Source organism: Scyliorhinus torazame, chromosome 10 (genome assembly GCF_047496885.1).
Source record: "Scyliorhinus torazame isolate Kashiwa2021f chromosome 10, sScyTor2.1, whole genome shotgun sequence".
Lineage (NCBI taxonomy): Eukaryota > Metazoa > Chordata > Chondrichthyes > Carcharhiniformes > Scyliorhinidae > Scyliorhinus > Scyliorhinus torazame.
The window spans coordinates 145,474,053-145,487,400 of record NC_092716.1 but is presented as its reverse complement, the minus strand read 5'-3'; the positions used below and the strand labels follow the sequence as shown (position 1 = coordinate 145,487,400).

General features: G+C 47.0%; 1 protein-coding gene across 1 annotated transcript in view; it reads left to right on the top strand.

Annotated features, from left to right (window-relative positions):
• Positions 1-13,348, top strand: part of LOC140430268 (astacin-like metalloendopeptidase) — a 132,429-nt gene that overhangs the window by 62,308 nt on the left and 56,773 nt on the right. The window contains exon 4 of the mRNA XM_072517692.1: positions 2,995-3,119. Within this exon, the coding sequence (XP_072373793.1) occupies positions 2,995-3,119 (125 nt within the window). The remainder of the gene's footprint in view (positions 1-2,994; positions 3,120-13,348) is intronic.

Sequence of the window (13,348 nt, the reverse complement as noted above, 5' to 3'; positions counted from 1 at the left end):
TTCGCTACCTTACAGGTTTCATGAACCATATCCAGAGCGGATAGCTGTGGTTGCCAAGTAGCCAACGTATAACTTGACGGTTGAGTGGAACAAAGGCAGGACAGTGAATTGATTAAGGGGGAAGTGGTCAAAACTGCCGTCAGCATACCTAGCATGGACCATTGGGATGTGCTACATGTGGTTAAGTGCAAGCTGTGCATTGAGGAGTGGAATCCATTACAATTCATAATCGCGTTAAGCAGGAAATAGGGAGTGTGGAAGGCTGATGTTTTTGGTTCCATCACCCTCCCTGGCCAGAATGTGAGAATTAAAGAAACTATTTTGAACTTGGCAACCTATTGACTAAGAGCTAATCTTAAAAACACATGTCCTCTCCATTCATAAGGCCATCTACTTTTTTGGCCGACTTCCCAAATTACAACCTTTGTAAAATTGAACTCTTCCAAAATTATAGCTCACTGTTTCCTAATTATCACAGAGTGCCATTAACCAATCACCTTTTTAAAATTTATTCATGGGATGTGAGAACTGTTGCCTAAGCCAGCATTTATTCCCCGTCCCTAATTGCCCGTGGAAAGATGGTAGTGAGTTGCCTTCTTGAACTGTTTGGCGTCCATGTGTCGTAGGGGTACCACAATACTGTTAGGAAGGAAGTTCCAGGATTTTGAGCTATTAACAGTAAAGGAGTGGTGATTTATTTCCTCATCAGGATGGTGTGTAACTTGAAGAGAAACTTGAAGACGGTGTTCCCATGTTTCTGCTGGTTTGATAGATGCTGTCTGAAGAGCCTGGCGAGTTGCTTTTGTGCATCTTGCAGATTGTTTCTATTGCTGCTACTATGTACCGGTGGTTGAGGGAGTGAATTTTTAAGGTGGTGAATGGGTTGTCAGTGAAGCAGGCTGCTTTGTCCTGAGTAATGGTGAACTTCTTGAGCATTGTTGGAGCTACACTAAACCAGGAAAGTGGTCAGTGGACAAAGATTGGGGAGTAGGAAGTGAGTTACTCTGCACCAAATTCACAGCCTTTTACCTACTCTGTTAACCACAATATTTATAGGCCTGGTCCAGTTCCGTTTCTGGTCAATGGTAACCCCCAGGAATTTGATTGCAGGGAATTCAACAATGGGAATGCAATTTAATGTCAATGGCAATGGTTAGAGTCTCTCTTGTTGGAGGTAGTCATTGCCTGGAATTTGTGTGGCACAATCGTTACTTGACACTTGTCAGCCTAAGCCTACATATTGTCCAGGTCCTGCTGCATTTGGACAAGGACTGCTTCAGTATCTGAGGAGTTAGAAGTGGTGTTGTGAATTGCACAATCATCAGCAAACAACTCCACATCTGACCTTATGACGGAAGGTCATTGATGACGTAACTGAAGGTGATTGAACCTTTAGGACACAACTATGAGTAACTCCTGCAACAATGATCTTTGAGATGATTGATCTCCATCTTCAGAACCATCTTCCTTTGTGCCAGGTATGACTCCTGTGGAGAGTTTTCCCTCTGATTCCAGTGACGTCAATTTTGCTGGGACTCCTTGATTGCCACATTTGATTAAACACTGCGTTAATGTGAAATGATGCTCACTATCTTATGTTCAGTAATCTAGACTCCTGGCCTGACAATGCCTCAACTTTAAAAAAAACTCTTTCTTAATTTTTATATTCCTACAAGGCCCTTTTCTCTGTAACCTCATCAAGCCTACAACTCTCAGAGGAAAAAGATCCCTGTGCTCTTCTAATTTTGGCCTTTGCACATCTCAGATTTTAAGTAATCCACCATTTATGGCAGAATTTTCAGCTTCCCAAGCCCTACGCTCTGGAATGTTCTTCCTGATCCTGGCCACATCTCTATCTCCTTCTCCTCCTTTAAGTCACGCCTTAAAACCTATCGATTTGACCAAGTTTTAATCAACATCTAATACCTACTTATGTGGCTTGATAATCAAAATGTGTTTTGATATATATTTCTACATTAAAGGTCATGCAAGTTGTTATTGAAACATGCGTCTTATTGAAACATATAAGATCCTGAGGGGACTTAACAGGCTGAATGCTGAAAGGATATTTCCCCTTGTGAGAGAACTAGGGGAGACAGTTTAAAAATAAGGGGTTTTCCATTTATAACAAGATGAGAATTTGTTTTCTCTTAGAGGGTCTGGGTCTCTTCCTCGGAGAGTCATGGTCAGTTAATATTATTAAGGGAGTGATACACATATTCTTGAATAATAAGGAGTGAAAGATTATTTAATGTAGCCAGATTTGTAGAGTTGAGGCTACAATCAGTGCAGCCATGATCTTATTGAAGGCCAGAACAGGCTTGGGGGCGGGGTGAGGGGTGCGACTGCCTAACTCTTGTTCCTAATTTATATGTTCACATGTTCTTATGCTGGAAGGCCTAACTCTAATGTTGCGTCACACGATTTTGATTCATCTACCAACAATAGTTTATCCAGCTTTACCTTATCAAATCCCTTTAACATTTGAAGCACCATGATTAGATCACCCTTCAATATGGCCGAATAGCCTGTTCTCGTAAGCCATGGTATCATTCTGGTGAATCTATGCTGCACCTCCTATATTCTTTCTGAGCTGCAATGCTCAAAACTGAATGCAATATTCTAGATGTGCCCTCATCATAGGTCTATAGAACTTGAAACATAACCTCAATCCCTTTCTATACTCGCCCCTTGACATTTAAGTCAACAATTCATCAGTTTTTTTGGTTCCTTTCTGTACCCGTTCGCAGGGTTTCAGTGATGTTCACATTTGTACTCCAAAATGTTTTTGCTCCACGACAGTTTGTAGTTTCTCATCATTTAGAAAGTATCTGATTTACCTTTCTTGAATACAAAGTGGGTGACCTCACACCTGTCCAAATTGAACTGCCTTTGGCAACCCAAGTCACCCAAAAATTCACAATTCTTCCACTGAAGATCAAAGTAAGAGCATAAATAATGATATGCAAATAACTTTATTATTTTCTATTCTAGAACAGTTTTTTCCAGAAATGGGTTTCCAACTATCTTACCAATACCAGATCCAAGAGTTGAAATTGGACATATGCGAGGGCTTTCCAACAAAGATGTTGCAAAGATTAACAAATTGTATAACTGCGGTATGTGTAAAATTTAAGGTATACTCATTGAAGTACATTTTCTGTCAGATGTGTGGAACCGGTGTAATTTTCACAAAAGGAGCTACAAAACTCTTATCTATCTATATATCTGTTGGTCTGTCTAACGATCTATCTATCTGTCTGCCTGTCTGTCTGTAGACTGTCTGCCTGTCTGTCTGTAGACAGTCTGTCTGCCTGTCTGTCTGTAGACAGTCTGTCTGCCTGTCTGTCTGTAGACAGTCTGTCTGCCTGTCTGTCTGTAGACAGTCTGTCTGTCTGTAGACAGTCTGCCTGCCTGTCTGTCTGTAGACAGTCTGTCTGCCTGTCTGTCTGTAGACAGTCTGTCTGTCTGTAGACAGTCTGTCTGCCTGTCTGTCTGTCTGCAGACTGTCCGTCTGCAGACTGTCTGTCTGTCTGTAGACAGTCTGTCTGTCTGTCTGCAGACTCTGTCTGTCTGTCTGTAGACTGTCTGTCTGTCTGCAAACAGTCTGTCTGTAGACGGTCTGCCTGTCTATACCTTTAATCTTGCACTTATCAGGCCAGCTATGCATGAATAGCAATTGTAAAGGGAACAACAATTTGAACTGCATGAGAAAGGAATACTAATTGCTGGCAAGTGAACTTTGATTGGCAGAGGCATTGCCAAGGAGAATACTCCATGGAACTGTAACTGTCAAGCTTTTGTTTAAATTCATACCAGACAGATTATCAAGACATTTCCATGGATTGACTCTGATTGGTTAAGGTATTTCCATGAGGAATGAACCGGAGAATGGTGGTTCCCCCACTCTTTTGTTCAGCTGAAAAAGACACAATATATGGAAATGCGCCATTTGTCTGCAAAGGACAGGATCCTGTGTTCGTCATAGAATTTATCATAGAATTTACAGTGCAGAAGGAGGCTATTTGGTCCATCGAGTCTGCACCAGCCCTTGGAAAGAGCACCCTACCTAAGCCCACACCCCCATCCTATCCCCGTAACCCAGTCACTCCACCCAACTCAACCTTTTTGGACACTAAGGGCAATTTAACATGGCTAATCTGCCTAACCTGCACATTTTTGGACTGTGGGAGGAAACCGGAGCACCCGGAGGAAACCCACGCAGACACAGGGAGAAAGTGCAAACTCCGCACAGCCAATGTCCCAAGCCAGGAATCGAACCTGGGGCCCTGGAGCTGTGGATCAATTGTGCTAGGCACTGTGCTACCGTGCCCCCCGACATTTGAATATGTGTAGCTTTTAACTCGTGTAAGTGAATTGCAAGGTGAACTGATAATCCGAAACTGGTCAGTGCCATTCTTAGCACAATCTGGATTGTTCAGCAAGTGTTGTCCAAACATAGAATCACACTTGAGGTTGGGCAATATGGATGGAATATTCCCATCCCTCTCGCAGCATGTTTTTTTGTGGGTGGGAAAGCAGAATCTAGTGGGGACCAAAAAGTCACAAACTCCCCAATGTAAAAACAGTTTGCAATTCTGCCTTTGGAGGGTTAATGGCTGGTCAGTTATCCCACTAACTAGTGCATGAATGCAATTTGCATGCATTAACATCTAATGAATGCTCATTAATTCAGCTGCTTACCAGAATCTCGTGACGTCTTCCAGTGGGCATCACACCAGTGGGAAATTACATTGGCCTGAAGCCTGTGTGAAAATGAGTGGCATGCATAAGTCAGGACTCACCATTAGGACGTATGTGGTCCCTGAGGGATCATAAGCATCACATAATGAGTGGTGCTTCACACACTTGGCACCTCTGTGAAGCAGCTTTAGAAAGGTGGGCAGTTTCATCCCCATTGAGGCTTTGGTCTCTGAGGGACATTACTGAGGCTTCGGACCATCTAATAGGGAGTTTGGCATGGACTTGAGCATTCTTCTCGGGACATAAACATGGACGGAATAGGATCCTCGAGATGTGGAATGGAAGGTACATAGAAACATACATCGAAAATAGAAGCAGGAGCTGGATATTTGGCTCTTCGCGCCTGCTCCGCCATTCGTTATAATCATGGCTGATCATCAAGTTCAATACCCTGATCATGCCTTCCTCCCATATCCCTTGATTCCTTTAGCCACATGAGCTATATCTAATTCCTTGAAATTATGCAACATTTTGGCTTCAACTACTTCCTGTGGTAGTGAATTCCACAGATTCACCACTCTCTGGGTGAAGAAACTTCTCTTCACCTCATTCCTAAAAGGTTCACCCTTATCCTCAAACAATGACCCCTAGTTCTGGACTTCCACACCTCGGGAACATTCTTTCTGAATCGACCCTGCCTAGTCCTGTTAGAATTTTATAAGTTTCGATTAGATCTCCTCTCACTCTTCTAAACTCCAATGAATATAATCCTAACTGACATAGTCTCTCCTCGTATGGCAGTCATGCCATCCCAGGAATCAGCCAGATTAACCTTCGCTGCACTCCCTCCATAGCAAGAACATCCTTCCTCAGATAAGGACACCAAAACTGCACACAATACTCCAGGTGTGGTCTCACCAATGCCCTAATAAATTGCAGTAAAACATCTCTATTCCGATACTAAAATCCGTTTTGCTATTAAGGCCAACATGCCATTTGCCTTCTTCACTGCCTAGTGTACCTGCGTGCTTACTTTCAACGACTGGTGCATGAGGACATCAAGGTTTTACTGAGTATCCACCCCTCTCAATTTACACCCATTCAAATAATCATCTGCCTTTCTATTTTTGCTATCGAAGTGGATAACCTCATATTTATCCACATTATATTGCATCTGCCATGAATATGCCCACTCACACAGCCTGTCCAAATCCTGCTGAAGCATCGCTGCATCCTCCTCCCACCCAACTTTGTTCATCTGCAAATTTGGAGATAATACATTCAGTTCCTTCATCCAAATCATTAATATATAATGTGAACAGTTGGTGTCCAAGCACAGATCCCAACAGTACCCCACGAGTCACTGCCTGCCAGGTGGAAAAAGACCCATTTATTCCAACCTTTTGCTTTCTGACTGCTAACCTTTATCTCAAGACACGACCCCCAATCACAAGTGCTTTAACTTTACACAGTAATCTGCTATGTGTGACCTTGTCGAAAGCCTTCTGAAAGTCTAAATAAACCACATCCACCGGTTCTCCCAGGTCAACTCTACTGGTTCCATCTTCAAAGAATTCTAGCAGATTTGTCGAGCATAACTGTCCTTTTGTAAATCCATGCTAACTTTGTCTGATGATACCAATGCTTTCCAAATGTGTTATGAAATCCTTGATAATGGGCTCTAGCAACTTCCCGACTACCAACGTTAGGCTCACTGATATACAGCAGAAGCGGGAGGGTAGCAGGAGATACTGATGGGTGACAAAGTCAGGTGCAGAGTGTTGATAACTTTGGTTGGCTCTTAATTCGTTGCCCGTTGGGTCTTTACTGAATTTGCTCTGTTTCCATAACCTTTTCTCTAGAGTCGCCAGGTATCTTTATGATACCGCCACGAGGTTCAAGTTCAAATACTGATCAATAACTCAACACCAATTAGTAAGATTCAAATCAAAACACATTTATTATCCACAGTAAATCACTACTCATGCATACACTCTACTTTCTAGACTATTCTCTATCACTAAAAGGCCTATACTTAGCTTCGGAACTGGCCCACCAGGTCAGGGGAACAAATGGCCTTTTGTTCGATCTGAGTCTGCAGGGTTCAAAAGCTGGTATGGACTGGTAGCTAGGAGCGCCTATCTCGTAGCGTGCATTGACTGGAGACTTACTTGGTTGTTGCGGCAGTTAGGAAGTTCACTCTCACGGGTTGATTCGAGTTGCTGTGTGACCCTGCCAAGAAGACCGATTTGAACTTGGGGGCTTTACTTTATAGTCGCCAGGGACTTCACGCCATTCGGGGCGGACCACGTATCTGGTTGCAAGTGATTGGACTACGTTCCGATCACTTGGAACGATTTCTCCAATACTGGAGTTGTTCCCTGATCGCTGGGCAGTCCCTGAGTGTCCGTTGGCCTTCCTTTGTCTTGGCTCCTGCTGGCACCGAGGAGTCTGGCTTGGCCTTATTCACCTTAAATGTTTCGATTGTTCCCGGGAATCTCTCATTAGTATGCAGATGGCTGTGAGTTTCAATGCCGTCTGGGCTTTTGCAAGTTCTAATACACAGGATTTCTGCACTTGCTAGTTTTTTGCCTGTGTTGGCTGAATTTCCCTGCGATTCTCCATTTTAAGTCGGGAAGTGGCCAACCCAGGTGGCTACTCTCCCTCCTTGTGATCCCTAACGCGAAGCATGAAGGATGACATAACTGCGTTGTCTTCACTTCCTGACCCAGCGAGCACTCTTCCATGGCCTCTACACTGACCATAACTATGTATGAAAAATTTTCAACTAACAATTCTAAGTGCTGCTATGTCAGACAGGGACATGCATTACAACAAAAAAACGGGACCTCTAACTATCTCTCATAAACTACACTCACTCAAACATTCAGTCATACTAACTTCCCAACAATACAAAAATAATAGCAGCATTCACATTTTTCCTCTGGCTTGGCAGTCAAGCACAGAGGTGTACAATATTTCCATTGTAAACGAAACACATTTCTTTATTTACAAAAGGTGCAACACAAATGTTCTTTATTGTAGATCAAGGGGTTTGGGGTCCTGGTGATAACCAGAAATAGGGGATCTTATCCTGTATACCGGGGTGCGAGAGCGGTAGGCTCTCCTTCGCCATTTCCTCATGCGGATAGTCTGCACGATGCTGCAGAGTATCGCCAATACTAGAAGGAATTCAATTACGTATGATAATGAATACCAGGTTATGAACGTATCACACCATGATGGTGTGTCGGTGACTATCTCGGGGTTAACTCTTTCAGGGTGTAGTGTATGGTAGGGGTGGGAATCATTCACCTGTGTGGTAGGGGTCAGGAGGTTCGCATTCGCGCAGAACTGGATACAAATTACAATAACGACGAAAAACATGTTTGACGTCTTCATTGTTGTCTTCTTTCCTTTTCGTCTCTTCCTTTCCGTTTCTTCTCTCTTCCTGGAGCTTCTGGAATTCTGTGGATCAAGCATAGTTTCTGTCACTATCTTGGTTAATATCTCGGGCGTTGGCATGTCTGTCTTGTAGTGCCAATTTCCCTTTACAATTGGTCACCATGTGTGACTCCCTCATTTTTTTTTAAAACCAAAAATTTGGACTAGACACACTTAAAAAAAATACTGTAACAGTGCGAGCTGTCTCTCAGGCTGTGCGAATTACCATCCAAATGTTTGAGGATGTAAATAGCATAGGGATGGCAAAAAACAAAACAAAACAACATTTTGAACCAAGAGGGCCGAAATGAGGTGCGTATGGGCCGCAACGGGTAAGATTTGGATGGAATCCCCGGGTAGGACGGTGATCAATGCCGTATGTGCTCTACCCGAGTGTAGCTGACCAGAGGGAGGGGGTCCTCAGCAGGGCGGAGACCAATGCCGTTTCTCCACTGCCTGGGCAACCGGCAAGAACGGGCAAAAAATGTAGTCATAGTGGGGGGTTGCTGTAAAGCATCTACCGTCGAACCAGAAGAACAGTTATGAACGGGGGCTGGCAAGCTCTCAGCGGTTTCTGCCGATAAGCGTGCTGGCAGGTTTTCACAGGTTTCTGCCGACAAATATGGCGTGTGGCCGTGAAACTTCCGAGTGTAAAAACAACACTTGACAATAACACTAACAAACAACATTGAACAACATGCTGCAGGTTCCATCAGAAAGGACATTGTTTCTCCAAAGCAGTTACTTTTAAAACATCATCTGGACTCCTCAGTTATCAGTTGCGAACAGGGTCGCAAAGGGGTTCTTGTTTTGGGACTCAGACTCAAAGTCATCCTCTTCTCCCGGATGCCATACTCTGGAATGGATGAGGGTTGATAAAGCTGCATGGTGTGACTTCGGGTCCATCTCGTCGTTTCGGACGAGCCTGTATGAATTGTCACGGTGCCAAAAAGTTTTGTCTAATTCTGTGGGGACGGAGTCGTCATCGTAGGGCGGTGGTCTTTGGTGGGGTTTGTTGAGGAATGTGATCAGAAGGGATCACTTGAATCGTGTTCAGATTCGCTGGGTGTGGGTCCTGTTGCATGGGGATAGTAGGGAGTCGTGCTGTGGCTGTTGCCTGTGTCACAGTCGCTGTCTCTGCTGCTGCTGTCTGTGGGCGTTCCGGGGCAGAGTCTAGAGTTCGGGGGTGGAGTCGAGGGCAAGTCCGTGGGTGGGGTGGACGTGTTGGGGGAGGGTAGGGATACATTGGGTGTGGGCGGGGTATGGTCTGTTGCGTCGAGCATGACGTGGTGTGCGTGGTTAGACTGTGGGCCATATGCCTTAAGCTGGTTAATATGGAGCCACGCAGTCTTTCCGTTGGGGTACTTAATTTTATACACGGAGGGGCTTACTTTGTCCGCAATGGAGTACGGACCCATATAGTTCGGTGACAGGAATGTGCTGGGGTTGTAAATGGAGAGCTGTCCTACCTCAAACTCAGTCGCATGCACTGTCTTGTCGAAACAGGCCTTGCGGACGTCCGGGTGCGGCGATGACCAGCTGAGTCGCACGTTTCTGCAGCTCCCGGTGGAACGGACTTTTGGGCTCTTAATAAGAGCCCCAACGGCAATTTTAACGGCTAAAAGTACTGTGCGGTGAACCAGAAGGGAATCCCCCCTGGATACGGATGAAGAAAGGAGAGGAAGGTGGCCGGATTGCGGTGGATCCTTTAGAGCAGCGGCAAGGAAGGCAAGCAAAAACCAAGATGGCGTCGGAAGGTGGCAGTTTAATATGGGGCCCTGAACAACACGAGTTTTTGAAACGCTGCGTGGAAGAACTCAAAAAGGAAATGAAGAAGGAGCTGTTGGCCCCGATATTACAGGCGATCGAAGGGCTAAAGGAGGAGCAAAAGACCCAGGAGCGGGAGCTTCGGGTCGTGAAGGCAAAGGCTGCCGAGAATGAGGACGACATACAGGGCCTGGTGGTGAAGACGGAGATGCACGAGGCACACCATAAACGATGTGTGGAAAGGCTGGAGGCGCTGGAGAACAACGCGAGGAGGAACAACCTAAGGATTCTTGGTCTTCCTGAAGGTGCAGAGGGAGCGGACGTCGGGGCATATGTGAGCACGATGCTGCACTCGTTAATGGGAGCGGAGGCCCCCGCGGGTCCGCTGGAGGTGGAGGGAGCATACCGAGTGATGGCGCGAGGACCGAGAGCAGGAGAAATTCCTAGAGCCATAGTGGTGAGATTCCTCCGTTTTAAGGATAGAGAGATGGTCCTTAGATGGGCAAAGAAAACTCGGAGCAGTAAGTGGGAGAACGCGGTGATCCGCGTATACCAAGACTGGAGTGCGGAGGTGGCAAGAAGGAGGGCGAGCTTTAATCGGGCCAAGGCGGTGCTTCACAAAAAGAAGATAAAATTCGGAATGCTGCAACCGGCAAGACTGTGGGTCACATATCAAGGGAGGCACCATTACTTTGAGACGGCGGATGAGGCGTGGACTTTTATCGTGGAAGAAAAATTGGAATGAGCGGGTTATTAAAAAAAGAACGTTTGAAACAAAGTGGTGGGGCGAGTATGGGGGGCGAAGAGGGGGGTAAAAGGGGGGGAAAGAGGAGCTTTATGTTATTAATCCTGTGATGTGGTAACTTTTCTCTCTTCCACAGGAGGTGGTGGGGGGAGGAAAGGAGGTGGAGGAGATGGGGCGTTGGCCATTGGGGGCGGGGTCAAGGGGCAGCGTGGGCTCGGTTCCCGCGCTATGATAATCATTGCGGGAATAGGGAAGCAGGAAGGAGGGGGCGTCGCACGGTGCGAGCCGAGGTCACGGGGGGAAGCCGAGGTCGGCCAGAGTTTGCTGACTTCTGGGAGCAATATGGGGGGTGTAACTACGCTAGTGGGGGATCTAGCGGGGGGGTGGGAGGGGGAAATTATTGGGCTGCTGCTGCTGGGGAGAGGGGGGAGCTGGCATGGGGTGGGATGGGCGGGGGGACACCGCCTGGGGGGGGCACAGCTGCGTGGGAACCGGGTGAGGAGCTGGAAAAAGGGGATGGCTAATCGACAAGGGGGGGGGTAAAAAGCCCCCCAACCCGGCTGATCACGTGAGAGGGCTGAACGGGCCGATAAAGAGGGCACGGGTACTCGCACACCTTAAGAAACTTAAGGCAGATGTGGTTATGTTACAGGAAACGCACTTGAAACTGATAGACCAGGTGAGACTACGCAAAGGTTGGGTGGGGCAGGTGTTCCATTCGGGGCTAGATGCGGAAAACAGGGGGGTGGCTATATTAGTGGGGAAGCGGGTAATGTTTGAGGCAAAGACTATAGTGGCGGATAGCGGGGGCAGATACGTGATGGTGAGTGGCAAACTACAGGGGGAGACGGTGGTTTTGGTAAACGTATATGCCCCGAACTGGGATGATGCCAATTTTATGAGGCGTATGCTAGGACACATCCCGGACCTAGAGGTGGGAAAGTTGGTAATGGGGGGAGATTTCAATACGGTGTTGGAACCAGGGCTGGACAGGTCGAGGTCCAGGACTGGAAGGAGGCCGGCAGCAGCCAAGGTGCTTAAAGATTTTATGGAGCAGATGGGAGGAGTAGACCCGTGGAGATTTAGCAGACCTAGGAGTAAGGAGTTTTCGTTTTTCTCCTATGTCCACAAAGTCTATTCGCGAATAGACTTTTTTGTTTTGGGAAGGGCGTTGATCCCGAAGGTGAGGGGAACGGAGTATACGGCTATAGCCATTTCGGATCACGCTCCACATTGGGTGGACTTGGAGATAGGGGAGGAAACAGAAGGGCGCCCACCCTGGAGAATGGACATGGGACTAATGGCAGATGAGGGGGTATGTCTAAGGGTGAGGGGGTGCATTGAAAAGTACTTGGAACTCAATGATAATGGGGAGGTCCAGGTGGGAGTGGTCTGGGAGGCGCTGAAGGCAGTGGTTAGAGGGGAGCTGATATCAATAAGGGCACATAAAGGAAAGCAGGAGAGTAGGGAACGGGAGCGGTTGCTGCAAGAACTTCTGAGGGTGGACAGGCAATATGCGGAGGCACCGGAGGAGGGACTGTACAGGGAAAGGCAAAGGCTACACGTAGAATTTGACTTGCTGACAACGGGTACTGCAGAGGCACAGTGGAGGAAGGCACAGGGTGTACAGTACGAATATGGGGAGAAGGCGAGCAGGTTGCTGGCCCACCAATTGAGGAAAAGGGGAGCAGCGAGGGAAATAGGGGGAGTGAGGGATGAGGAAGGAGAGATGGAGCGGGGAGCGGAGAGAGTGAATGGAGTGTTCAAGGCATTTTATAAAAAATTATACGAAGCTCAACCCCCGGATGGGAGGGAGAGAATGATGGGCTTTCTGGACCGGCTGGAATTTCCCAAGGTGGAGGAGCAGGAAAGGGTGGGACTGGGAGCACAGATTGAAATAGAGGAAGTAGTGAAAGGAATTAGGAGCATGCAGGCGGGGAAGGCTCCGGGACCGGATGGATTCCCAGTTGAATTTTACAGGAAATATGTGGACTTGCTCGCCCCGCTACTGATGAAGACCTTTAATGAGGCAAAGGAAAGGGGACAGCTGCCCCCGACTATGTCTGAGGCAACGATATCGCTTCTCCTAAAGAAGGAAAAGGACCCGCTGCAATGCGGGTCCTATAGACCTATTTCCCTCCTAAATGTAGACGCTAAGATTCTGGCCAAGGTAATGGCAATGAGGATAGAGGATTGTGTCCCGAGGGTGGTCCATGAGGACCAAACTGGGTTTGTGAAGGGGAGACAGCTGAATACGAATATACGGAGGCTGCTAGGGGTAATGCTGATGCCCCCACCAGAGGGGGAAGCGGAGATAGTGGTGGCGATGGATGCCGAGAAAGCATTTGATAGAGTGGAGTGGGATTATCTGTGAGAGGTGCTGAGGAGATTTGGTTTTGGAAATGAGTATGTTGGATGGGTGCAGCTGTTGTATAGGGCCCCAGTGGCGAGTGTGGTCACGAATGGACGGGGATCTGCATACTTTCGGCTCCATAGAGGGACAAGGCAGGGATGCCCTCTGTCCCCATTATTGTTTGCACTCTCGATTGAGCCCCTGGCAATAGCATTGAGGGGTTCCAAGAAGTGGAGGGGAGTACTTAGAGGAGGAGAAGAACACCGGGTATCTCTGTATGCGGATGATTTTTTGTTATATGTAGCTCACCCGGCGGAGGGGATGCCAGAGATAAT